At 42.0% G+C, this 27,987-nt stretch overlaps 1 protein-coding gene across 4 annotated transcripts; it reads left to right on the forward strand.

Moving 5' to 3' along the window:
- The first annotated feature begins 78 nt into the window (after nucleotides 1-78).
- Nucleotides 79-27,984, forward strand: LOC134348050 (ADP-ribosylation factor-like protein 13B). 4 transcript variants are annotated; one of them, XR_010018339.1, is made up of 6 exons: nucleotides 79-426; nucleotides 1,428-1,506; nucleotides 8,432-8,567; nucleotides 11,878-11,970; nucleotides 19,115-19,185; nucleotides 27,650-27,984. XR_010018339.1 is itself a non-coding variant. In XM_063050844.1 (5 exons), the coding sequence occupies exons 3-5, from the start codon at nucleotides 11,912-11,914 to the stop codon at nucleotides 27,901-27,903; spliced, it is 384 nt and encodes a 127-aa protein (XP_062906914.1). In that variant the 5' UTR covers nucleotides 80-426; nucleotides 1,428-1,506; nucleotides 11,878-11,911; the 3' UTR covers nucleotides 27,904-27,984. The 4 variants fall into 4 exon arrangements, 2 of the variants coding, with proteins under 2 accessions (XP_062906914.1, XP_062906913.1); XR_010018338.1 differs by having other exon boundaries at nucleotides 106-426; nucleotides 11,849-11,970; XM_063050844.1 differs by lacking the exon at nucleotides 8,432-8,567 and having other exon boundaries at nucleotides 80-426.
- Nucleotides 27,985-27,987: the final 3 nt, after the last annotated feature.

Genomic DNA, 27,987 nt, shown 5'->3' on the forward strand with positions numbered 1-27,987 from the left:
ATCTGGTCTGCTGAAATAATAAGTTCCAGTTCTTTCGCATCACTTCCATGATCTACAGACGGACGAGAGTGAAATGAGGGATTCACTCGGCGCGGCTGCGCTAAAATCCTAATACAGGGCCGGAGCGAGCGGCTGGAAATGTAGTGACGTCACAGAGCTGCCAGGTGACGTACGTCTCGTTTCAATGTTGCCGGGACGACGATGAACCAAAATAACTCCCCGTGGTTGCAAGCGCGGCGAAAACTTGGCATTCGTGTTTTTACACAGCTAGTGGCGAGCGAACGGCAATCACGGTAGTGACAGAGCGGTGAACATCCAAGAACCGAGCTCGGGTGAGATCAGTGCGGCTTGGAGCACCAGCCTCTGCTCTGTTAGGGAAGAAGGCCTGGGGCCCGAGTTTGCCTCCCGTAACTCTCTTCAAAGCAGGTAATTGACGAGACCGGCGCCGCTGCAGAAAGCAGTCGCAGAGATTTGTTGCGTGGTTTCGTTGGGCGGCGTGAAGTTCATCTTTTCTTTGTCCGAGATTGGGGTTAACCACCGGAGGCTTTCATCGGTACTTTGGGGAGGTTCAGAGAATCCCTGAAGACATCTCGCCTGCTGAAGATCTTTAGTGGGGGGAAGGGGGGCGTCGCTTTGGACATTATTTCTCTGAGTGAAATTATTTCACAAAATCATTTTTGCTGCAAATCTTACATATTTTTGTGATGTTTTTGATTTGTTTCAAATAAATTACTTTACTAAGTTACTCATAGATTGCACGTTATTATTGGGTTAGCACTGCTGATGGATAATAGCGTTCCGTTAACATATTTCAGAATCATTCATCTCTAATGTCATACTTTGTTTTCTTTGCTTTCTACCTTCACCTTACTTGCTTTGTCAAAGTAGCCCTATGATGTGAACGATCATTGTATTTGTATTCTATGACAAAGATTTGCCTGAAAGTGACATTAGGATTTTTTTTTCACTCAGCCAAAGGTTATGATCTGGAATTCATTTCTGTGAGTGATTAGTCAGAGCAGAAATTGTTTACGGTACACTCCTAATACTGAAAATCTGAAATAAATATGGAAAATGCTGAAAAATCTCAGCAGAATGATTCCTTGATTGTTTACAACATTTGCTTTTAATGGTAACGTTTTGGAGGTTTGTCCTCTTGAATTAGTGACTTTCAAAATGAATTGAATGTGAAACACACTTTAGGTTATAACTAAGGACAGAAATAACATTTTTATTTTAAAAATTTCTGAATATGAAGTTTGATCTTGTGTAGTCTGTGACTTCCTTTCAAAACCCTGATAATATCGTTCTTAACTCTGGCATTTTCCGGAGTAGAATTCCTAAATACTCTCTTCTCAAAATGAATGTTAATCTGTTTTTTTAATCAATATTCCAATTAACACAATTCTTTACATTTGATATGGTAGGTGGGAGGTGTTGGAGTGGAGGGAAGAGCACTTTCGACTTCTGAACAACATTGCTTTAACTTCATGAAGCTTTAGTAAGGTAATAATGTCATAATGTTTTTCATAGTATCTTCACTGCTTGATAAATGTGAAATAAGCATGTTTTTATTCATTATTCATTGTCTGGTAAGGTCAGAATTTATTGTCCATCCCTAAATGCCTTAAAGAAGATGCTGGTGGGTTACTGCCTTGAACCATTGTGGTCACGGTACTCTTCAGGAGCTCTGGAATTTAGAGTCAGAGATGAGGAAATACCAAAATAGACATGGGAAGGGAGGCACAGTCAGTAACACACTCACAATGCGCTGGAGGAACTCAGCAGGTCAGTCAGCATCAGTTGAAAAGATTAGATGAGTTCCCCCAGCGCATTGTGAGTGTCCCTTTGACAACAGCATCTGCAGATTACTTTGTGTTGACAGTTAGTAGAGCAGCTTTCTCATCGTTCCAGTCCAGACCTTTGGTGCTGTTTATGTGCAGCGTGTATAGTCTTCCTTTATTCAGAAACACAGTTAATGTTTCAAGTAGAAGACCCTTTGTCCCAACTATGAAAGAGAAAAGAAGCATATAAATCTGCAGGAAGTACCTAGGAGCAACTTTTCTTTCATAGGGTGAAACTAGGTTGACTGTAATGGATAAGCTGTAACTAAGGTTATCTGGTTAATAAGTGAATGGGAGCTGTTTGAGAGGGGGGAAATTAGCCAAGAGAACAGGAAGACATTGTATCACACATGGACAACTGATTGAAAGAGATGGGAGAAATCAAGTGACCAGAAGCTATGGAATTCAGTAGGGAGTCCAGAATGCGGAAACATACTCAGATAGATCAGGTGCTGTTGCCCAAGCTTGTGTTGGGCCTGTTGAATACTGGTGTTTAAATCCAAGGTTTCTTTAGAAGTCATGAATGAGGCTGCTTCATGATTGTTGTATTAAGAGTTGATAAAGCTAATAGAACAGGACCAGAATTGCTCAGCATAAGACAGCTACTTTATACACAAAAGATAAAAAAAAATTCCATAGATAAAAGACCACCACTTAGAAACTACTTATTCAATACTGCCTTAAAATCAACCAATTAACCCTTGCAAGGCCACAGGCCCGATGGAAACCTGTGCTAACCAACTAGCAAGGGTGTTCAGTCTCTCACTGCTGCATTCGGAAGTCCCAACTGCTGCAAAAGTGACTATACCAGTGACTAAGAGCAGGGTGAGCTGTCATCCAGTAGCACTCACATCTATCGTGACAAAGTGCTTGGAGGGGTTGGTTATGGCTAGAATTAATTCCTATCTCAGCAAGGACCTAAATCCACTGCAGTTTGCCTATCGCCACACTATGTCTGTGGCGGATGCAATCTCATTAGCTCTTCATGCAACTTTGGATCATCCAGATACAGGCGTCCCCCGCTTTTCGAACGTTCGCTTTACGAAACCTCACTGTTACGAAAGACCTACATTAGTACCCTGTTTTCGCTTTCAGAAGGTGTTTTCACTATTACGAAAAAAAATTCAGCACGTGATAAAAGACAGTGCGTGCCCCGAGCAGCCGCTCTCCCCCGGATTCGGAACTGCTTTGCTTTAACACGTGCCTGTGAGCAGCCGTTTGCAAGATGAGTTCTATGGTATCGGAAAAGCCTGAAAGAGCTCGTAAAGGTGTTACACTTACGGTAAAACTAGACATAATTAAGCGTTTCGATCATGATGAGCGAAGCAAGGACAAAGTGAGTTTGGCTTGTGGAAGCTGACGAACATGATGTTGAAGAGGTTTTGGCATCCCATCACCGAGAACTGACAGATGAAGAGCTGATGCAATTGGAAGAAAAAAGGATAACAATGGAAACCAAATGAGTATTGATAAAGTATGACTTTAATTTTGAAAGGGTATGTCAGTTTAGGAGATATTTGCGGGATGGTTTGAGTCCTTATTAAAGAACTGTGTTTTAGAAAAATGCGCGAGGCTCAGCAGTCAAGCAAGCCTTCCACATCAGCCACAGCAGACGACGAACCTCGACCTTCGACATCGAGGCAGGCAGAGATAGGAGAAGATGAGCTTCCTGCCTTAATGGAAACAGACGACGAGATGACACCCCAGTGTCCCACCACCCCAACCCCCAGGCCACGGACAGGTACTGTACTGATTCGCGAAGAATGCAGCAGTAGCTGGGAGGCACACAGCACATCTTTAAGAAAAAAGCCGAAATAAACATGCTAATTAATTAGGTGCCGCCGACACGTAATTGTCAGCCCAGATCAGAGGCGACGCAATCCGAAATCTCAATAGCTCAAATGCCATCTATAAATTTGCTAACAATACAACTTTGTTGGCTGAATTTCAGATTGGGACGAGAGAGCATACAGGAGTGAGATAGTTCAGATTTCTTGGATTTCTTGAAGAGGAGGAGATTTCTTGGAATGTATGCAGGATAGTTTTCTGAACCAACATGTCGAGGAACCAACGAGAGAGCAGGCCATTCTGGACTGGGTCTTGAGCAATGAGGAAGGGTTAGTTAGCAATCTTGTCGTGCGAGGCCCCTTGGGTAAGAGTGACCATAATATGGTGGAATTCTTCATTAAGATGGAGAGTGACATAGTTAATTCAGTAACAAAGGTTCTGAACTTAAAGAAGGGTAACTTTGAAGGTATGAGACGTGAATTAGCTAAGATAGACTGGCAAATGGTACTTAAAGAGTCGACGGCGGATATGCAGTGGCAAGCATTTAAAGATCGCGTGGATGAACTACAACAATTGTTCATCCCAGTTTGGCAAAAGAATAAACCAGGGAAGGTAGTGCATCCGTGGCTGACAAGGGAAATTAGGGATAGTATCAACTCCAAAGAAGAAACATACAAATTAGCCAGAGAAAGTGGCACACCTGAGGACTGGGAGAAATTCAGAGTCCAGCAGAGGAGGACAAAGGGCTTAATTAGGAAAGGGAAAAAAGATTATGAGAGAAAGCTGGCAGGGAACATAAAAACTGACTGTAAAAGCTTTTATAGATATGTAAAAAGAAAAAGATTGGTTAAGACAAATGTAGGTCCCTTACAGTCAGAAACAGGTGAATTGATCATGGGGAACAAGGACATGGCAAACGAATTGAATAACTACTTTGGTTCTGTCTTCACTAAGGAGGACGTAAATAATCTTCCGGAAGTAGTAGGGGACCGAGGGTCTAGTGAGATGGAGGAACTGAGGGAAATACATGTTAGTAGGGAAGTGGTGTTAGGTAAATTGAAGGGATTGAAGGCAGATAAATCCACCAGGCCAGATGGTCTGCATCCCAGAGCGCTTACGGAAGTAGCACAAGAAATAGTGGATGCATTAGTGATAATTTTTCAAAACTCTTTAGATTCTGGATTAGTTCCTGAGGATTGGAGGGTGGCTAATGTAACCCCGCTTTTTAAAAAAGGAGCGAGAGAGAAACCGGGGAATTATAGACCGGTAAGCCTGACATCAGTGGTGGGGAAAATGCTTGAGTCAGTTATCAAGGATGTGATAACAGCACAATTGGAAAGCGGTGAAATCATCAGACGAAGTCAGCATGGACTTGTGAAAGGAAAATCATGTCTGACGAATCTCATAGAATTTTTTGAGGATGTAACTAGTAGAGTGGATAGGGGAGAACCAGTGGATGTGGTATATTTGGATTTTCAAAAGGCTTTTGACAAGGTCCCACACAGGAGATTAGTGTGCAAACTTAAAGCACACGGTATTGGGGCTATGGTATTGATGTGGATAGAGAATTGGTTGGCAGACAGGAAGCAAAGAGTGGGAATAAACGGGACCTTTTCAGAATGGCAGGCAGTGACGAATGGGGTACCGCAAGGCTCAGTGCTGGGACCCCAGTTGTTTACAATATATATTAATGACTTAGACGAGGGAATTAAATGCAGCATCTCCAAGTTTGCGGATGACACGAAGCTGGGCGGCAGTGTTAGCTGTGAGGAGGATGCAGGGTGACTTGGATAGGTTAGGTGAGTGGGCAAATTCATGGCAGATGCAATGTAATGTGGATAAATGTGAGGTTATCCACTTTGGTGGCAAAAACAGGAAAACAGATTATTATCTGAATGGTGGCTGATTAGGAAAAGGGGAGGTGCAACGAGACCTGGGTGTCATTATACACCAGTCATTGAAAGTGGGCATGCAGGTACAGCAGGCGGTGAAAAAGGCGAATGGTATGCTGGCATTCATAGCAAGAAGATTCGAGTACAGGAGCAGGGAGGTACTACTGCAGTTGTACAAGGCCTTGGTGAGACCACACCTAGAATATTGTGTGCAGTTTTGGTCCCCTAATCTGAGGAAAGACATTCTTGCCATAGAGGGAGTACAAAGGAGGTACGCCAGATTGATTCCTGGGATGGCAGGACTTTCATATGATGAAAGACTGGATCGGCTAGGCTTATACTCTCTGGAATTTAGAAGATTGAGGGGGGATGTGATTGAAATGTATAAAATCCTAAAGGGATTGGGCAGGCTAGATGCAGGAAGGTTGTTCCTGATGTTGGGGAAGTCCAGAACGAGGGGTCACAGTTTGAGGATAAAGGGGAAGCCTTTCAGGACCGAGATGAGGAAAAACTTCTTCACACAGAGAGTGGTGAATCTGTGGAATTCTCTGCCACAGGAAACAGTTGAGGCCAGTTCATTGGCTATATTTAAGAAGGAGTTAGATATGGCCCTTGTGGCTAAAGGGATCAGGGGTATGTAGAGAAGGCAGGTACAGGGTTCTGAGTTGGAAGATCAGCCATGATTGTACTGAATGGCGGTGCAGACTCGAAGGGCCGAATTGCCTACTCCTGCACCTATTTTCTATGTTTCTATGTATCAGCTAGTTGAGGGACAACACACGATTCCTCATAAGAGGGATCAGAAGTAGAAAGAGTGAGCAAGTTCATTTTCCTGGTGTCATTATCTCTGAGGATCCTGGGCCCAATGCAGCCACAAAGACGCCATGACAGCAGCTATATTTCATTTGGTGTTTGAGGGGATTTGGTATGTTACCAAAGACACTTACAAGCTTCTGCAAATGTACTGTGCAGAGTATTCTAATTGGCTGTGTCACCATCTTGTATGGGAGGGGGGTTACTGCACAGGAAATAAGCTGCAGGGAGTTGTAAATGTAGTCAGTTCCATTTTGGGCACTAGTCTCCGTAGTATCCAGGACATCATCAAGGAGTGATGCCTCAAAAAGGTGGCATCCATTATTAAGGCCCCCCATCCAGCCAGGTTATGCCTTGTTCTCATTGTTACCATCAGGAAAGAGGTACAGACGCCTGAGGCACACACTGAATGATTCAGAATAACTTCTTCTGCTCTTCCATTTCTTTTCTTTTCAGATCTTTTTATTATTATTATCCAAAATTAACAAGAGTACATCGAAGTAGGCAACACTTACAATGTCTCAAGAAAAAAAAACATTGTTTAAAGATTGAAAAAGTTTTGGTGACAAAAAAAAACCCTACTAAGCAAGAAAAAGTGAGGGGGAAAAAACCCATTAGGTGTTCAGCCCCGGAGCCATGCGTCATACAAAAAGCTTCTAAAGCGCTCTTCCATTTCGAAATGGACATTTAACCCTTGAACACTACCTCCCAACTTCCTTATTTCTATTTTTGCATTGCTTATTTAATTTAACTATTTAATATCTATTTATTATAATTAACGTTTTTTCTATTGTTAGGTATTGCATTGTTTTGCTGCCGCAAAGACAACAAATTTCATGACATATGCCAGTGATATTAAACCTGACTCTGATTCAGATTCACTGATAAACTACTCGCTACTTAGTCAAAGAACAAAGAAACTCTAAAATTATACTTTGTATAGCCAATAGAGGCATACCAAACTGTTATGTATATAAAGGGCACAAAGTGCAAATAGCTAATTTATTTTTAAACTGCAAAAAAAAATGACAATTAAAATTAGATGGTCAGATCCAATAATTCCCTCCCCCCATTTATAATCATTACATTTGAAAATTCAGTGGAAGAAAAACCTTGTGGTATTTACATTATGTATAAGTAATCAAAGCTACTTAGATTATGAAGTATCAAAAGTATATATATTCTTCGAAGTATTCATAATATTATGTCATGGTTTGGTAGATCAGTAGGAGTTTGAACTATTCTGGTGATGATTGCCTTTAAGTGAATTTAAAAAATGTAAATTGTGATAAAGCAGATTAGTCTGAATGATATGACTCAGCTTCTAAGACTTAAATGAGTCCAATCAAAGAAATCCCATCCATCAGATTGATGTATTTTTAGCTGTTTTTTTACGAATATGATCAGCCAAATTAGTTATGTCTTTCATGTCTTCAGGCTTGTCAGGTATGTAAGTACAACATTCCATACCTATAACTGTACATGATCCCACCCTCTTAGCTGCTAAGAGAAGATCTAATGACAGATCATTCTACTTTTACCTTTGGCCTTCTCTACCAAGTGGCAATTGACAGAACTTGATAAGGACCTTTCCATCCAGCTCCCAATGGTTCCATTTCAGTTTGTTAAATCATGAACCATTGTGAAGAATCAGGGTGAATTATCCTCCTGAAGATTGTGTTGTATCCTCCCAAGTGGTAGAAACCTGTTGAGAAGCAGACTGTAAAGCTTGAGTTAACTTCAAACAGCAGCTACCTAAAGTGTCTGCCATAATGTGTATATCAGCCTTTCTGAGATTGAAGGCTCCCAGCAGTTATATAAGAGGTCCTGTTACCACCTCAAATGACTTAGTTTTCTTGTTTGGGATTGCTCTGATACTGCACAAGACCATAGGAAGAACCACAGGCCATGGCACTCCTTCCTCATGATACTTGGTCATTGCTTGACGGTTCCATTCATTTGTTTGACTTGTCCTAATGACTCTGGGTGATGTGGACAATGGAAAGACCATTCAATTTTCATCAGTCGATTCGCGGTACGTGGATTATCAAAGTATATGTACAACATACAACACTGAGATTTGTCTTTCCACAGACAACTGTGATACAAAGAAACACCATGGAACCCATTCAAAGAAAACGTCAAGTGCCCAGTGGGCAGAAAAAAAGAACAAGTTGCACAAATGGCAGAAATGAATGAGAAACACAGAATATAAAACATCAAACCACAAGTTAGTTTGGATCCGTTCATTTCAATTTAGTGCTGTGTTGTTTGTTGACTGCGGGCCTCAGAGTCAGTCCACCACGATCAAAAACACACAAAGTAACAATTTTAAAAAAATAACCCAGACATCCCTCCCTGCAAAAACTCATTTAAGGGAGGTAGCACCATGAATTTGCGGGAGACTTCCAGGAGAGATGGGATGTCTGCAATAGAGTAGCTCTTTAGCAGCTGGCCAGCTAGTTTAAATAACATTAGCTATGCTAATGAATGAATGACACCTGTCAAACTCACCTCAACACGTCTTTTACGATCTTAACCCACCATGGGCAATAGAAAAGTCACTGTTGCAAACAGTGCAGCGAGCAACACTGTCATTACTTTGACCCCTATTAGGCAGGGGTACACTTTAGTGTAGTCTGGGGTGACGTATGTTTTATATTTTCTTTGGAACACTCTGCCATGGCGTGCTCTCGCTCGCGCTCTCTCTCCCTCTCTCTCGTGGTCGCTCTCGCGCTCTCTCTTGCTTTCTCTCGCTCGCTCTCAAAAAAATTGATTTCCGTGATAGTGTATATAATTTGCGGGCATCAGGGAGCCACTATTAATATGCGGGAGACTCCCAGAATTTCTGGGAGAGGTGGGATGTCTGGTAACCAGAACCAGAAACACACATAATATGAACTGCAGAGTCTATCCACAAACCGCTTCGAATAAACCTTGCCCAAGACCCAAGATTGTAGCACCATCCTCCAGCAGCATTGAGCGAGAGAGAGAGAGAGATCACATACAGACAGATGGTGTGGAACAATCGCTCGCCTTCTGCTCTCATGCTCATTGTTTCCAATTTTGCTCAATGCTTTGATAGGCGAGGTCTCCAGGCCACACACTCTGCTCGAAACCTCACCCTCTCCCTCGGAAACAGCAAACCGCCAGATTTCTCAAGTGGCCTGAAAAATGCCATCAAAATGTAAATCACAGGTTCCAAGCTTAGTAGCAGAATCATAAATGAAAGAGGAAGTATAATGTAACTTTGTGAACTGACTGAAGGGCATCACCTTTTGTCCTTTTGTTCGCTGGCACTATTTTATGTCAGTAGACATAATTGCTGACAAACACTCCAAGTGAAATGTGTCCCTTGGTCGGAGTTTTTGCTGTGTGAGTGGCAGGGGTTTGCTTTTTGGAATAGCTTCTACTTATCTTGAAAACTTGTTCACTATTACTAGAACATCTGAATATCGTTGACACTTTGACAAAGAAATGTAGTCCACTTGTAAGTGTAAAGATGGACCTGTCGGGGCAGGAGCACTTAGTTGTGGTAGCTTTTCCCCTACTCCAGGATTTGTTTTTTTAGCATGTCATGCATTTCTCAAATATTTTTTGAGCTTGTGTTCTGAATTTTGGATTCCACCACCATTGGGAGAATCTTTTGCACTCCCATTTTGCCCCAGGGAGTATACTTGCTGTGCCAGGGAAAGAGGCAACGTAGCTGAGTTATTTGTCAATTACTAGTGCTATATCTCGATACTCCATGACTGTTTAACCTCCTACCATTCTCCATTGAGAACCACTTTTCCTGGTTAGAGCATTGAGCTTGCATCTTGAATATCTTGTTAGTTCATTTGATATACTGAGTGCCACTGTTTCCATAATTCCAGTTATGGGTTCTTGATACTTCTGTCTCTTTTACACCTTCCCGTGCTGCCTTTTTTTGTAATATCATCCATCAATGCATTTCCATGGTTTTCAATTGTTGTCATTTTAGAGTGGCTTTTACATTTTAATACACCAACTTCTGACGGCAATTGTATCGCACCCATAAGTTCTTGTACTAGTTGGCCATTCTTGATTGAGATTCCGACAGCTGTAACAAATTCTTTGTCTCCATAAGTTTCCAAAATCATGAACAACTTCAAAAGCATATGGAAAATCAGTGGGCGACTTCCTACTGGACCCCTCATACCCCATCCATTATTTATTTATTTACATACACACATTCTTTTTCTCTCTCTCCTTTTTCTCCCTCTGTCCCTCTCACTATGCCCCTTGCCCATCCTCTGGGCTTCCCCCCTCCCCCTTTCTTTCTCCCTAAGCCTCCTGTCCCATGATCCTCTCATATCCCTTTTGCCAATCAACTGTCCAGCTTTTGGCTCCATCCCTCCCCTTCCTGTCTTCTCCTATGATTTCAGATCTCCCCCTCCCACTTTCAAATCTCTTACTAGCTCTTCTTACAGTTAGTCCTCACGAAGGGTCTCGGTCCGAAATGTCGACTGTACCTCTTCCTAGAGAAGTTCCCAGGACCCAGGTTATTGAGAGAGGTAAGATTGCTGGGGCCTTGACCAATATCTTCCTGTCCTCTCTAGCCAATATGGAAGTTATAGATCTGGGTTGTAGTTCCACTTCAATGGTAGGAATGTTACACAGGTTGATAGGGTGAGTTCAGGAGTTGGGAAGTTGTGTTGAATCTTTATATAGACCACATCTAGAGTATTGCATTCAGTTCCAGTTGCCCCTTTATAGGAATGATGTTGGGGCTTTGGAGAGGGTACAGATGAGCTTTAGCAGGATACTGCTTGAATTGGATTACATTGCTATGGGAGATGTTGGACAAAATTGCCATGTTTTCTCTGGAATGTTGGAGGCTGAGGAGAGATCTTATAGAGGTTTATAAGATTATGAGAGGCGTAACTATGAGAGGCCAGTGTATTGTTCACAGGGTTGAAATGTCTCATACTAGAGGGCATGTATTTAATGTGAGAAGGGGTAAGTTCAGAGGAGATACGCGGGGCTAGTGCTTTTACACAGAGACTGGAGGGTGCTTGGAGTGCACTGCTTGGGGTGATAGTGGAGCCAAGTACAATCATGGCATCCAAGAGGCTCCTATATAGTTGAATGAATGTGCAGGAAGTGGAAAAATATGGCATTGTGTAACTTGGATAATTAATATGGAGATTTACCAGTAAATTAATTAAAAAATCATTCTTACTGGAAATCTGAAACAAAAACATAAATGCTGAGTATGTTCATTAGGTCAGGCAGTGACAGTGTTTTGTTTCTCTTTCTACTGATGCAACCTGATTTGCTGAGAATGCATACAGGTGTATTTTGCATTTGCCAACCTGGGTTGAAAGGGCTTGGTCATTAATGCCCAAACTAAAATTTAATTTACATTTTCTTCATACTTTAAACTTTAGTCATTTTTTTTGCATGAAGTGGCATTGAGTTTGTTATTTCTAATTTTGAAAGTGCTTTCTTGTAAATGAGTTGATGTAAGCTCTCTTTATTCTGTTGCAGATACTGATTTCTAGTTGGTTTATCTGCAGCTGAAGTTCGATCCTCCAGTATTTCAGAGAAGAAATGTTTAGTCTCCTGGCTAACTGTTGCTTCTGGCTGAAACGTTGGCGAGAACCTGTCAGGTATGACTTTAAATTTGCTTTGACTGAACTTCTTGTCAATAACGCTACATGATTGATCTGTGTACAATTGGATTGGAAAAGCAACTTCTCCCGAATTACAAGCTTCATTCTAATAAAGTCAAGGATATTTCCAAAATAAACTCCCCTCAAAAATGCAGTTTTTTTCAAAAAGTTGCACAGCAATAATTCCTATCTGTATGTCAGACAGCAACATAAATTATACTATCAAAGGAAGGGAATTTCACCATTTCTAACATTAAATATTTACCTAATATTCTAGTTGTGCTTCAGTGTCTTTAGCGCTCTCAGTTATTTGTTATCAATGTAAGTTTGCTTGTGATTAATCTATTAATGTTGCTTAGATGTCTATGTGGTTAAAAACAAGTGGGTATGAATGGGGAAAGGTAATTGTTCACCTCAAAATTAATATTAGCGTTACGCGCATAAGATACAAAAAGAGGGTACCATGAATGCTTACAATAGAGTAATTTGTTTTCAATCATCATTTTCGTTTAACACTTAAATTATTTTTTATGCATGGAAGAACTGGGTTATGAGCACAGTGAGTAAATTTTTCTGTGGATTGAATGCTACAATTTGTTTCTCTTGTCTCCAGCGAAATTGGACACTCTCCCACATCTGTACTAACCTGGTGCAGATGCAAGTCTTCAACTGTCTTGGTTCACCTTGTCCTAATACTTTAGTATTTCCATCCCCCATCAAAAAGGTGTTAAGTCTCCACATTTTCTCTTTTAGCTCCTCCCACTTTCTCCAAACTCAGGGTGTAGCCCTCAGGGCCGTATTTAGTGGGTCCAGGGCCCCTGGGCTGGAGGCCCTGATAGGCCCCTGCCGACACCATAAAATGCTACTGTACAAAGCAAAAAAAAGGCAAGAGCAAGAGCAAAGGTCGTACTGGTCTAAATATCAAAGCTGATCCTGCATTTCTAAATTTCTGTATGTACGCCTTCAAAAACGGGTCAAACTCACTTATTACCTCTAGAATGCCCATGTAGTTGCCGTTACAGGCCTGCCAAATATGTCACTGGAACCTTCGATAGCCAGTCCCCTCTCGATCGAAAAGTTCACAACCAACACCTCTCTTCTCAATACGTAGGTCCAGTAGACACACTCTGACTCGAACTGTTTTTGCAGTTCTGTATCTATTCTTCCGCTGTCAGACGCTAGTGTAACATAGGTCAGTATTGTTTTCCTGGGTGTTCGCTATTTTCATGCTCTCCTATGCGCTCAGCGGCATGTTTCCAGTTGCTAAAGCCAGTTTCAAAGATGGGCTGACAGTTACCATCACTGAAGATGCGGCATGCAAAACAAAACACACAGCCAGTGGAAGGGGAATATAAGAGCCATTGCCTTGATATGTACTCACCATTTACGAGCTTCTGAAAGTGAAATTTGGAGAAAAAACGTCTCTGCTGTTTGTCTACTCGTTCCGAAGCTTTGATATCCACATCGTTATTCTGGCAGGACTCCGGGCCTTTCTTAGCCCAGTACACTCGGACTGGATCATAGAACCATAGAAACTACAGCACAGAACAGGCCTTTTGGCCCTTCTTGGCTGTGCCAAACCATTTTCTGCCTCGTCCCACTGACCTGCACACGGACCATATCCCTCCATACACCTCCCATCCATGTATCTGTCCAATTTATTCTTAAATGTTAAAAAAGAACCCGCATTTACCACCTCGTCTGGCCGCTCATTCCATACTCCCACCACTCTCTGTGTGAAGAAGCCCCCCCTAATGTTCCCTTTAAACTTTTCCCCCCTCACCCTTAACCCATGTCCTCTGGTTTTTTTCTCCCTTTGCCTCAGTGGAAAAAGCCTGCTTGCATTCACTCTATCTATACCCATCATAATTTTATATACCTCTATCAAATCTCCCCTCATTCTTCTACGCTCCAGGGAATAAAGTCCTAACCTATTCAACCTTTCTCTGTAACTGAGTTTCTCAAGTCCCGGCAACATCCTTGTAAACCTTCTCTGCACTCTTTTAACCTTATTTATATCCTTCCTGTAATTTGGTGACCAAAACTGAACACAATACTCCAGATTCGGCCTCACCAATGCCTTATACAACCTCATCATAACATTCCAGCTCTTATACTCAATACTTTGATTAATAACAAACAATAACTTACCTACTACCGACGTTAAACTTACTGGCCTATAATTTCCGGGATTACTTTTCGATCCTTTTTTAAACCACGGGAACAACATGAGCCACTCTCCAATCCTCCGGCACCTCACCTGTAGACAGCGACATTTTAAATATTTCGGCCAGGGCCCCTGCAATTTCAACACTAGTCTCCTTCAAGGTTCGAGGGAATACCCGGTCAGGTCCCGGGGATTTATCCACTTTAATTTTCCTCAAGACAGCAAGGACCTCCTCCTTTTCGATCTGTACAGTTTCCATGATCTCACTATTTGTTTCCCTTAATTCCATAGACTTCATGCCAGTTTCCTTAGTAAATACAGACGTAAAAAACCTATTTAAGATCTCCCCCATTTCCTTTGGTTCCGCACATAGCCGACCACTCTGATCTTCAAGAGGACCAATTTTATCCCTTACGATCTTTTTGCTCTTAATATACCTGTAAAAGCTCTTTGGATTATCCTTCACTTTGACTGCCAAGGCAACCTCATGTCTTCTTTTAGCCCTCCTGATTTCTTTCTTGAGTATTTTCTTGCACTTCTTATACTCCTCAAGCACCTTATTTACTCCCTGCTTCCTATACATGTCATACAACTCCCTCTTCTTCTTTATCAGAGTTGCAATATCCCTTGAGAACCACGGTTCCTTATTCCTATTCACTTTGCCTTTAATCCTGACAGGAACATACAAATTCTGCACTCTCAAAATTTCTCCTTTGAAGGCTTCCCACCTACCGATCACATCCTTGCCAGAGAACAACCTGTCCCAATCCACACTTTTTAGATCCTTTCTCATTTCTTCAAATTTAGCCTTCTTCCAGTTAAGAACCTCAACCCTAGGACCAGATCTATCCTTGTCCATGATCGAGTTGAAACTAATGGTGTTATGATCACTGGAACCAAAGTGCTCCCCTACACAGACTTCTGTCACTTGTCCTAACTTGTTTCCTAACAAGAGATCCAATATTGCATCCCCTCTAGTTGGTCCCTCTATATATTGATTTAGAAATCTTTCCTGAACACATTTTACAAACTCTAAACCATCTAGAACCCTAACAGTATGGGAGACCCAATCAATATATGGAAAATTAAAATCCCCTACCACCACAACTTTATGTTTCCTGCAGTTGCCTGCTATCTCTCTGCAGATTTGCTCTTCCAATTCTCTTTGACTATTGTGTGGTCTGTAATACAATCCCACTAATGTGGCCATACCTTTCCTGTTTCTCAGCTCCACCCACAAGGACTCAGTAGACAAGCCCCCTAATCTGTCCTGCCTGAGCACTGCTGTAATATTTTCCCTAACAAGCAATGCCACTCCCCCACCTTTCATTCCTCTGCCTTGATCACATCTGAAACATCGGAACCCTGGAATATTAAGCTGCCAGTCCTGCCCCTCCTGTAGCCAAGTTTCACTAATTGCTACAACGTCATAATTCCACGTGTCAATCCACACCCTCAACTCATCCGCCTTCCCCGCAATACTCCTAGCATTGAAATATATACACCTCAGAAAATTTTTACCAACACTCACAACCTTTCTATTAGCAGATTTGCTTGAAATTTTAACATCATTTATTTTCACCCCAAGCACACTGTCAGCTCTGGCACTCTGGTTTCCATCCCCCTGCAAATCTAGTTTAAAGCCCCCCCAATAGCATTAACAAACCTCCCTGAAAGGATATTGGTCCCCCTGTAGTTCAAGTGTAACCCGTCTCTCTTGTACAGGTCCCACCTGCCCCAGAAGAGGTCCCAATTATCCTGAAATCTGAAACCCTGCTCCCTACACCAGTTCTCAGCCACTTGTTCATCCTCCAGAGCATCCTATTCCTACCCTCACTGGCACCTAGCACAGGTAGCATTCCTGAGATTACCACCCTCGAGGTCCTGCTTTTCAACTTCCTACCAAGCTCTCTATACTCACTCTCCAGGACCTCCTCACTCTTCCTTGCTATGTCATTGGTACTGATGTGCACCACGACATCTGGCTGATCACCCTCCCACTTCAGAATGTTATGCAATCGATCAGAGACATCCTTGACCCTGGCACCCGGGAGGCAACAAACCATCCTGGATTCTCTGTCACGACCACAGAACCTCCTATCTGCACCTCTAACTATCGAGTCCCCTATCACTACCGCTCTCCTCTTTTCCCCCCTCCCTTCTGCACTGCAGAGCCAGACTCAGTGCCAGAGATCTGGCTACTGCAGCTTGTCCCAGGTAAGTCAGCCCCCCCAACAGTATCCAATGCGGTATACTTGTTGTTGAGGGGAATGGCCACAGGGGAACCCTGCTCTGCCTGCCCTTTCCTCTTCCCTCGCCTGACAGTGACCCAATATCCTGTCCTCTGCTCCTTTGGCGTAACTACCTCCCTGTAGCTACTATCTATAATCTCCTCATTCTCCCGAATGATCTGCAGGTCATCCAGCTCCTGCTCCAGTTCCCTAACGCAGTTTGTTAGGAGCTGCAGCTGGATGCACTTCTTGCAGGTGTCATTGTCAGGGACACCGGAGGGCTCCCTGACTTCCCACATCCTGCAAGAGGAGCATTCCAACATCCTGCCTGGCATTCTCTCCACACTAGACAATCTGAATAAAAAACTTACCAGAACCTACCCTGGCCTCTGCCTGTTCACGCCTAAGCCTGTTTGAGCCAAAGCCGTCCCACTCTGACTCAGTCCACTCCAACGATGGCCGCTGTATATGGTGGTCTGCTTTTTCAACCTTGGCGCGCTACGTCACACGCCTGCGCAGTGCAGACCCTTCTCCCCAAGCAGTTTTTAAGAAAAAAAAACACTTTTTCTACCCGAATTCTTCCACTTTCTTCTTCAGCTGCTTTCTTCAACTGAAACAAGAACCATTGAAATTTTCCCTTTTTAAACCTTGGCACGCTACGTCACGCGCCTGCGCAGTGCAGACCCTTCTCCCCGAGCAGTTTTTAAAAAAAAACAACTTTTTCTACCCGAATTCTTCCACTCTCTTCTTCAGCTGCTTGCTTCGACTGAAACGTTTCCTCTCTCCAGCAGGCAGGATCAGTGCTGTAAGGATCCTCAGTAGCGGTAACGTTAACATTAATGGTTAATGTTAATTAAAGGTTAATGACTTGGTTCTTTGGAGGCCTCTGTGGTCGGGAATCCCAAAGTCATGCTCTCTGCCTCTTCAACGTTAGCTGCTGACTGTGGCCAGGACGGTGGTCCTGTGCTAACGCTGGTGCTAACGCTAGCTGTTGAACAAGTCTCCATTTGTCCACCGGTCTCAGACTGTGACAAGAGCGATGGTACTGCTGTATCATCGAGAACAGGTTAAAAAAATTCAGTCAATTTCAGTGTCTTTTTTAATGCTTCTTTGTCACAGTCCTCTTTTTCTTGTTTCTTTTTTCTTTTCTGTGCTCCACTCTCGTATTTTTTTTTGTTCGCCATGATGATAGCTACCTATTTTGGGCCCCTCTGCAGCTGTGGCCCCTGGGTTGCAGCCCAGCCTAGCCCTGCCTAAAGTCCGGCCCTGGTAGCCATGGGCACCCACATGGGCCCCAGCTATGCCTGCCTTTTCATTGGCTATGTCCATTTTCCAACCCTTCCCTGGTCATGTTCCCAAATGCTTTCTGCTCTACATTGATGACTGCATTGGTGCTGCTTCATGCACCCATGCTGAGCTCATCAATTTCATCAACTTTCCCTCCAGCTTCCACCCTGCCATTAAATTCACTTGGTCCAGCTTCTTGATTCATCCCTCCTCCTCCACCCACCTGGCTTCGCCTGTCACCTTCTTCCTTCCTCTCCCTCCGCCATCTTATTCTAGCATTTTCCCACTTCCTTTCCAGTCCTGATGAAGAGTCTCAACCCAAAACAATGACTATTGATTCACTTCTAAGATACTGCTTGACCTGCTGAATTCCTCCAGCATTTTTTATGTGTTACTTTAGTGCTGATTTGATCTCATTCAGTGAACTGCTGACACTCTGCCTCTGGTATGTCCAAACAGCCTTTGACAGAAGATAAGACTTCATCAGTTTTGTCTCGTCGAAGTCTGTAAGAGTTTTTATGCTTGTTTGGTCATCAAAGGTATTTAAAAATAATTAATCATGTTAATGATTCAAAGAAATTAATTTTAAAAATACATTTTATTTGCAGAATAGGAATCTGCATTCAGATTCATGGGTATTTCTATCTTAGTAAATTTCACCCACTGTAATGCTGGGAGAAATTTGCCTACAACTCTAATTTTTTTATAGTTAAATAAGAGCTATTCAGCTTAATTTCTTTCTGTTGGCTCCCTTGTAATTCAAAATCTGTCAACGCTTGATATATCTACAGTTTACCAGTTGTATAAATAATATCCGGCCTCCTACATGGTAGTTACCTTTGTGGTAAGATAGTTCTATAAAAGAAAATCATTTATAACTAAGCAGGCTACTTTCTGATAACCTTGTTTCAAAGGGAAATTTTCCATGTTAGATGTAAGTCAACTGGGTGAGCCACTGGAAATTGGCTTCTGCAGATTAATCTGTCGGTGCCGTTTACCTTTTGACTTTTTGTGGATGGCGGTTCACTGAAGTTCATTTCACTTGTTCAACATCTGCCTTGTGTTAGGACTTCCACAATACTGGTACATTATCATGACAGGAAAACGGAGTCACTGTTTGAATACTCTATTAGTAACACTTGAATGGAGTATTCAGTAAGTTTTCTGCTTGTGTGAAGTAATATCAATGTTGGAATTTGTTACTTAGCAATACTTGTGCAGTTCTGTTTTTGTTGAATATTGCAGAGACAGAGTTTAATTGCATCTTGGAAGCACTAACTCATGAATCCCTCTTGGGGTGAAAAGTAATTTAAAATAGAAACATGCACTAGCACATACACACATGATATTACAGTATAACAAATGAAACATAGGAGAACTGAATCTGCCACCAGTATAGATGATAAGCCAATGATCAAGTATTGTTCAAAAGTAATGCAGCACATTTATTCTACAGGAAGGTTACTCTACTAATGGTGGGATTGGATAATGCTGGAAAAACTGCAACTATAAAAGGGATTCAAGGAGGTAAGCAATCTCTGGAAAGACATTACGTTTTTACTCTAATTCTCTTCCAGTTGTAGGATTCAAAACACTAAGTTTAACTCAATTTTATCTAATAGGTTCAAAGGTCAAGTTTGATATCAGAGAAATGTATACAATATACATCCTGAAATGCTTTTTCTTTGCAAAACATCCACGAAAACAGAGAAGTGCCCCAAAGAATGAACGACAGTTAAGTGTGAGAACCCCAAAGTCCACCCCCGAGCTCCCCCGCATGTAAGTGGCAGTGAGTAACGATCCCCCCTCCCCCAAACAGCAAAAATAAATTTGCATCGGTACAATCACCGAACCCAAGCGGGTGCTAAGCAATAGCAAAGACACAGACCAAAGTTACCCCAAAAGCTTCACATTTCATCCGAATTCGACAACCCACAGGTTCTCTCTCTCCCTGGCAAGGGAGAGGGAGGTGTCCCCCATTTTCACGGCAAGCGGGAGACATAACAACAACCCGCTGGCTTACAATCTTAAAAGTCCATTTCGTCGCTTTTTTCGAGCTTTGTGTCCAAAGATGGCAAAGACCTTGGGTCTTCGGGCCCACGGTGAAAGATTTTCTGGCCTCCCCGACGACACACGAATCTTCGGCTGTGACACTGACCCTCGATCCACCCGTCTCCAGAGCCCCAAGATCTTAGGCTTTCGAACACGATTCAGATTCTCAGGCCAAACTCTTGGCATGTCGAATAGCGGCCAGTCATGGAACCCCGAGAACAGGTCCCATTCCCGCAAAGAACCGAAGCCTGCGTGTAACTGCAGGTCAGGTTCTTCAAAAGAACCCTGAGAGGAAAAATAAAGATATTAAAGGTAGAAAAGTAGAAATAGAGCTGTTTCCAAAGATGCAAGCAAAGGAGTCGCCATTAAGCGCCATCATTTCTCCTAAGCTCCACCCCAATTCCTCTTGCTATACTCTGAACTTAGTTTAATCACTTGATCATTTAACTATGCTGTAGTTACAACTGGAAAGCTGGAAGGAAAAAGAAGCAGAGGCAAACAGAGAATGAAAATGATAGATGGAATAATATCGTGGTTAGAAACGGGAGGCAACAACTGCAATTCGGAGGGTTAGGGACCGTGATGGATGGAGAGACATGATTGCCCACGCCGAACGGCAAGGCACCTGAATTATTGTAGAAGCATTAGTTTCAGCTAAGGATGCTTTCCACTTGCATAGAAGAAAGCATGTTTGATAAATCTAATAGATTATGGGAAATCATCTTCAAGATTATTATTCAGTGACCCTATGTATCATAGACTTTTAATTTGGTGGCCAATACGTTATAATGGAATCTTGCAGTCTGACTTTTTTTTTGAATGTAGCTACTGCCACAGAATTGTATCTTTTAATGTACATTGAAAATAATCAAGAGTATTGAAGAGGGAACTATGAAAATGAAACTTGTACAGTCATTGTGAAATTTTATTTCATGATTATTCTCGAGAGCAAGTTATGGATTGATGCCAAAAAGCCTGTAAATGTGCTGTCTCCTGAGCCTATTTCAAAGTTATTTGGATTCAGCAGTATGTCTGAAATGAATATAAATGCTATAATTTCCTATACTTCAAAGTGGTCCTTAAATTAAATATCAAATGCTTATATGATATGAGTTATTATATGCAAGTTAACCTTTAGGGATCCCCAAGTCCCTCTGCACTTTATACATTCTACATTACGTTCCATCTGCCACTTCTTTGCCCAATCCCCCAATACAAGTCCTTTTGCAAACACTCTGCTTCCTCAACATTACCTGCCTTTCCACCTATCTTTGTATCATCTGCAAACTTAGCCACAAAGCCATCAATTCCTTCGTCCAGGTTATTGACATACAATGTGAAAAGAAGAGGTCCCAGCACTGACCCCTGCGGCACATCACTCGTCACTGGCAGCCAACCAGAAAAGGCCCCCTTTATTCCCACTCCGCCTTTTGCCTGTCAGTCAATCTTCTATCTATTTTCTGTAATACCTTGGGTTCTTGCTTTGTTAAACAACCTCATGTGACACCTTGTCAAAGGCCTTTTAAAAATCAAACTACACAACATTCATCTATTCATCTTTGTCTATCCTGCCTGTTATTTCCTCAAAGAATTCCAACAGCTTTGTCAGGCAAGATTTCCCCTTTAGAAAATCATACTGACTTTGGCCTGTTTTATCATCTGCCTCCAAGTACCATGAAATGTCATCTTAACAAACTCCAGCATCTTTCCAACCACTGAAGGCAGTCTATATGGCTTACAATTTCCTTTCTTCTACCTCCCTCCCTTCTTGAAGAGTGGAATGACATATGCAATTTTCCAGTCTTTAGGAACCCGCACAATGTCATTTTGCAATTGTGATCACTATTGATTTTTCTAACATGACAATACACAGGGCATTAAGTCTTTTCTGATTTTGTAGGGTAGAGTTTTTAAATTGGCTGCATGTTTTGATGGTTGGGGTTTAGTTAAATATACACCACAGATTATCTGCCACCGTGTTTGCAGTGTTAATTGGCAGTTTGCACTTTTTAGGGCTAGAGTTATCAGATGACCTATTCCTCCCTTTAGATAAGTGTACATGTTTTAAAGTGAAATTTTTTCAGCTCAGCATATATTTTTAATATATTTCAATTTTGTGCTAGCGATATTCTTTGGGTTTAATGATGTAGCTGGTAAACAAAAGTTGTTTCTGTATCTCCTTTAAGGTAAATGCTTCAGAAGGGATGGTGCTTTCACTGGTGCATCCAGTGCTAGTTTCTGAAACCTTCATTTACAATCTAACATCTCAGGAAATCTGGCAAGTCGCCTTCCAGCTGTGTAAGAGACTTGTAGCTCTCATCACAAATTCAAGAAACATGATTTTTTGATTGCAGGTTGAAGCCATGGTAGATGCTATATGAGAAGTGGATTCACATTATATTAACTACTGATATTTGATTATGTATAGGCTGGAAGCGCAACTGGTTAGAGTGCCTTAAGGTATCAGCATTTTAGTATGCATTCTAATAGCCACATCCATTCATTTATAATCATCTGTAATGATGATATTACTGTGGTGTTTCTTTTTTTTTGTAATTTATTTTTTTATTCAATTTCATCATCAAACAAAACATTTCCATAAGCTGTATTTCAGATACTGTACATATATATCATATAATCATATTTGTCACAGATCTCCACATAATATTTATAGAAAGAAGAGGAAAGAAAGAACAATCGAAAGAAGAAAACTATGTACAGAGTAGGGAGTGATTTTTTTTTTACAACATATTCATTGATTGTGAGAATAAAATCAGGCCTATGAGGTGTTATGTAGTTAAACCATTTTTTCCAGTATGAATAAAATTGTTCCAACTTATGATTAACAGATACTGTTATCTTCTCCATTTTGTAAATGTCCATTGTAATTTCCATCCATACATTTAAAATTGGGCTCTCTTGAGATAACCATTTCCTGGTAAGGGTCTTTTTACCAGCCACCAGCAGTACATTCATTAAATATTTATATTTATCTCTTTTCAACCATTCTTGAGGTATATACCCAAAATATATGGTCTTACTCTCTAAGTGTATTTATCTGTTAGTATATCATTGAAATTTGCAGAATATAACTTAAACGATCCGAACAAATAAGAACCAAGAGAAGTGAATAATGTAACAAAAAGTAATGGAAGTGTGGTTCCAAGGCTGGGGTCTCTAGATGACCCTGGGTTGGGCTAGAAGAAAAGTCTAGCCGTGGGAGATAGCCCCTCCTACCTGTGGGTTGAGGGCCCCTGTTGCAGTACCAATACAAGTAAGTTTAAAAAAAAACTCTGTCCATTACACAGAAATGATTTCCCTGTATATTCCTCCCATGTATATATTCTCATTTAGGTGGGGTAAAAGGAATGAATAAATGAATTTTTTTTAAAAATTGAGTAATATAAAATCCACATTATAACATGTATTTCTCGAGACAGGTATATCACCGTCTATTTTTGCTTCCGTTTAGTTTATCAGCACTTTTAAAGTTAGCCAACCCTTATGGCTCTTCTGGAGGAGGTGAGGGCTGCCCTCAGAACTGACCGTCTCTTCCTAAAATCCTCCTCGCGTCCTGCTCCTGTCCCCTGCTTTCTAGGTTCTCTTACTATTTCCCAAGCAGCTCGGGACAACTGCTCAGCCAGAGTTTCTCTTGGTTTGACCATGCTAATGGGCAGTCCTCTGTTGTTCATGTCTGTAGTCGCCTCCTCCACCTTCTGGTCCAGATACACCCCTTCTTGGTAAAATACCCTCAGTTTAGCAGGGTACGGGATTTGGAATTTAATCTTTTCTTGCTGTAGCCCCCCCTGGCCACCCTCAGAGTCGCTCGGCTCGCTATCGTCTAGGGAAACAGCCTCGGCCCGCCAAACTGGATAATTCGTTTGTGTGGATGCTGTGTGAGGTACCCCACCCCGCCCAAATAACAGACAATACACCAGATGCAATTAAATGATTTACAGTTTATAGATATTACTGGAACTATATAATTAAAAGAGAATAAAATATAAAAGGAAAATAAAAGGCGCCACACTTATCAAAGTTCAATCTCTTCGTGCACAAAACCGTTGGAGCTCAAGGACCTTCTTCTTCACCCTGCGACCCCTCGGACCACCTCGACCGGCCGCCTGGGACCAACAACGGTGGTCAACCAGACGCTCCACACGAGTCCGTCTCCGTCTCCTCGCCGAACGTCCCGCTCGGGGTCCAACCCCGTTAGCGGACTCACAGCACCTCGTCCATCCTTTGTCTCACTCTCCCGCCTTCTGCCCCAAAACCCCGCGCATACAGTATCTTCAAATACACCAAAACCATAACAATTGGTTAATAGCACCCTCTTATCAGACTCTAAAGCAAAAACAAACTGTTAGCGTAAACTTTCTCAGTGTTTAACACAACAAAGCCGCATTTCCCAGATTAACATAACAAAGACGCCATTTTAATTAGCCTCCGCAGTAACATAAAAATCGAAACCCCCTTACATTGCTTTAATTTCGGTTTCGCTTCGGAATATTCCTTCCATTTCTGTAGGACCGCTGGGGGATAATCATGATCGAAGTATATTAACTTCCCATTCCAAAGCATCTTCTTCTTATCCCAGGCCCTTCGTAGAATCTCCACCTTGCTCTTGAATCAAAGGAATTTAAGTACTATGGAGTGCGGTTTACCTTCTCTGTCTCCGGGAGGCCGCTGGACCAGCGAACGATGCACCCTTTCAATTTCAGTCTCCATAGTCTGAGGAATCTCCAGTGCTTCCTGCAGCAGCTTGTCTACAAAGTCCATCATCGACAATCCCTCTGCTCCTTCGGGAACATTATAAATCCTGATACTTTTCCATCGCGATCTTCCCTCCTGGTCAAGCAATTTACTTTCCTGTTGATTTAATATTTTTATCATCTTAATTAGTATCTGTTCCACGTTTTGCACGAGATCTTCCATCTTCTCAATTCGAGTCTCTGCCACCGCTATTTTCTGATTGACGTTGGCGAGCTCTGACTTTATATCATTGAGTTGCTGCTTTATATCTTTTTGGACTTCCCTTATCTCTTCCAGAATCTTTATCATATTTGCCGCTTCGCCCGCACGAAGCCCAGCGTCAGCTTCGCCGTCACACGCACGTGTAGGAGAGCCGCGCGTTGTACCTCTCTCTTGCATAGGCTCCACAGTGGTGCTTTTTTTCATCTCGATTCTTTCTCCCCATTATTGCCCCCCTTATCAATTCTGATATTTTCAAAAGATCTTATACTTGATAGATTAACTGGGCAAAATATGCGTTTTTCCGGAGGAGCTGTTGATTTAAGCTGCCATTCTGAACGATGATGTCACCGGAACCTATTGTGGTGTTTCTAAGTCCTGTAGCTTTTTCTTGCTGGCTCTTGGAGAACATGACGTAAGGGTATATTTTAAAATCTAGTAATCATGTTTTCCTTATTTTCTGCTTAACATACTATAACGGATAATAAGCTGCAGTTTTTCTACACTGGGAAGACTAGATTCAGATTGGATTATGAGACACATCTTTTTGGACTATAGTTAGACTCTGAACCTGTCCTGTTAATTTTCTATTTCATGACGTTCTCCTTTGGCTTCCTGTACTACTGTAATATAGCTCACACAAACAACAGGAATTCTGTAGATGCTGGAAATTCAAGCAACACACATCAAAGTTGCTGGTGAACGCAGCAGGCCAGGCAGCATCTCTAGGAAGAGGTACAGTCGACGTTTCAGGCCGAGACCCTGCGTCAGGACTAACTGAAGGAAGAGTGAGAAAGGGATTTGAAAGTGGGAGAGGGAGGGGGAGATCCAAAATGATAGGAGAAGACAGAAGGGGGAGGGATGGAGCCAAGAGCTGGACAGGTGGTTGGCAAAGGGGATATGAGAGGATCATGGGACAGGAGGCCCAGGGAGAAAGACAAGGGGGGGGGACCCAGAGGATGGGCAAGGGGTACAGCCAGAGGGACAGAGGGAGAAAAAGGAGACTGAGAAAAAAAATGTGTGCCTAACTTCTGCTAATGCCCCACCTCCCCCTCGTACTCCATTCGTTATTTATTTTTATACACACATTCTTTCTCTCGACTGTACCGCTTCCTAGAGATGCTGCCTGGCCTGCTGCGTTCACCAGCAACTTTGATGTGTGTTGCTGTAATATAGCTCAATGGAAGGTTGTGGAGCAGTACCTAATGAGTAGTTACTTTGTATCCTTTGACTGATCAACTGTATTCCATTATTCTGGTCATAATTAATCTTGCCCTTTCTATTATTTTCAGACGTTTCCTTTGTCATTTACGACTCATCTGGACTCTTGTCCCGTCATCATTCCATCATTTCATTTAATTCCTCTAGCCTTTCACTTTATTGTAGACCTTCTGTTTTATTCATTGTTCCCCTATCCATTTTTGAAAGCAATAATATGTCCAGCAGTTTACATCTTTTTGTATAATGTCTTAAATATACCATAAAGATATAGGGGTGTTTATCAAAAGAAACAGAAAATTGACAATGAGCCACAGGTGAATTAGAGCAGATGACCCTACACTTGGTCAGATGGAGATTTTAAACAGCCTACCAAATATGGGAAGAGCTACAGAAGTATTGTGATAAAACAGTTCTCTAACAGAAAAGTTAGATGAACAGAGGAGATTTGGTGCCTGTACAACTGGTCCAGGTATGAGGTTGGATCTCCCTGGGCGCGGAGCCGATTTGAAGAGCTCGAGAGTGGCTTCAGGCTGGATGGCGAAATATGGGCCCAGATTGAGTCGCTAGATGGTGTGGTCTAGGCCTGGAGCCTTTCACTGCCACTGTGTCCTAGTGTGAGGTACAATTTGCTGTTTAGACAATTTAAACGCTGGCCCAGATCGGAAGGGAGAGCGGATTCTTGCTTGTTCTCTGTGATGGTCACTCCTTTCACCCGTGTTCCAGAGCTTTTCACTATTTAGCTAATTGGTCAATTTAAACACCAGCCCAAATAGACTGGAAAGATAGGGTGTTGGCATCTGGGGTGATGGCCAATTTTGCTCACTGTCTGTGATGGTCACTCCTCTCCATAGCATTGAGGCTATGAAGACTGCCCTGGCTGCTGTGCTCTGTGCCTGCTAATATGTTTAACTGCTCAGCAAAGCTTTGGGTCGACTCCGGGTTACTCCGTGGTTCAGATCTGAGGACTCAGTTTTGGTTTGGAATATTGTTGTTTGCTTCAATTGTTTGCATGATTTGTGTGTGTTTTTTTTTCTTTCTCTTGCGCTTTGGGTGTTGGTCTTTTTACTTTTCTTCTTTAACTGAGTTCTTTCGGCTTTCTTGCTTTGTGGCTACCTGTGAGCAAGCAAATCTCAGGATTGTATAATTTATACATTCTTTGATAATAAATGTATTTGAACTTGATATAAAGAGGAGATTCTAGAGCTTTAGCAGTTGAAGGTATAGCTGCCATTGGTGAAGTGGAATGAAGTTTCTTGTGTGAGAAACCATATATAGACATACTGAGGGAGAATGCTGAAGAAGTTACTGAAAAGAAGATGGATGCAATTATAGAAAGATTTGAAATGGTGATGAGGGTTTAAAAATGTATCTGTTGCTTAGGAATGGTATAGATCAGAGAATGCTGAGTGAATGGATTTGCTTTTGAGTTAAGATGTCCTCAGGTTATCTAATATACATAGAGAGATGCAGCCCTCCAAGTCCATGCCAACCATCAGCCACCCATTTCCAGGAGTCGTACATTAACCCAATTTTAAAAAAATTCTTCCTACATTCTCATCAACGTCTACCTCTATACCCCAGCCGATCCAGATTCTACCATCTACACATTTGGGGCAGTTTACAGTGCCAATTAATCTACCAACCCACGTGTCTTTGAGATGCTGTTCCCCACAGGATGCTTTCTTGTTTTTTTATTTCATATTTCTGACACCTGTAGTTGTTAATTTTTTTTTGTTTTTTTTTACAGAACCTCCATATTTTACAGATCCAACAGTGGGGTTTTCAAGAGTTGATATAAAACAGGGGAAATTCGAAGTCACCATTTATGACTTAGGTGGAGGGAGAAATATCAGATCTATCTGGAAGAACTATTATGCTGAATCCTTTGGCGTTATTTTCGTCGTGGACTCCAGTGATGTTATTCGAATGGAAGAGGTTAAAAAAGCTGTGACCGACGTCATAAGGCATCCTGGGATTTCTGGAAAACCTGTGCTTGTGTAAGTGTCTCATCTGAATATAAAACAAAGCCTATCTCTTTGCAATGTTTACTTCCTCCAATTCCTGGAAAAGTAATAACACACAGTG

Source organism: Mobula hypostoma, chromosome 6 (genome assembly GCF_963921235.1).
Source record: "Mobula hypostoma chromosome 6, sMobHyp1.1, whole genome shotgun sequence".
Lineage (NCBI taxonomy): Eukaryota > Metazoa > Chordata > Chondrichthyes > Myliobatiformes > Myliobatidae > Mobula > Mobula hypostoma.

Bases quoted from the DNA above. Each gene is read 5' to 3' on its own strand.
- LOC134348050 (XM_063050844.1), top strand. From the start codon at position 11,912: ATGTTTAGTCTCCTGGCTAACTGTTGCTTCTGGCTGAAACGTTGGCGA. The intron at 11,971-19,114 runs GTATGACTTTAA...TTTATTCTACAG, and splicing joins CGTTGGCGAGAACCTGTCAG to GAAGGTTACTCTACTAATGG. The intron at 19,186-27,649 runs GTAAGCAATCTC...TTTTTTTTACAG, and splicing joins TATAAAAGGGATTCAAGGAG to AACCTCCATATTTTACAGAT.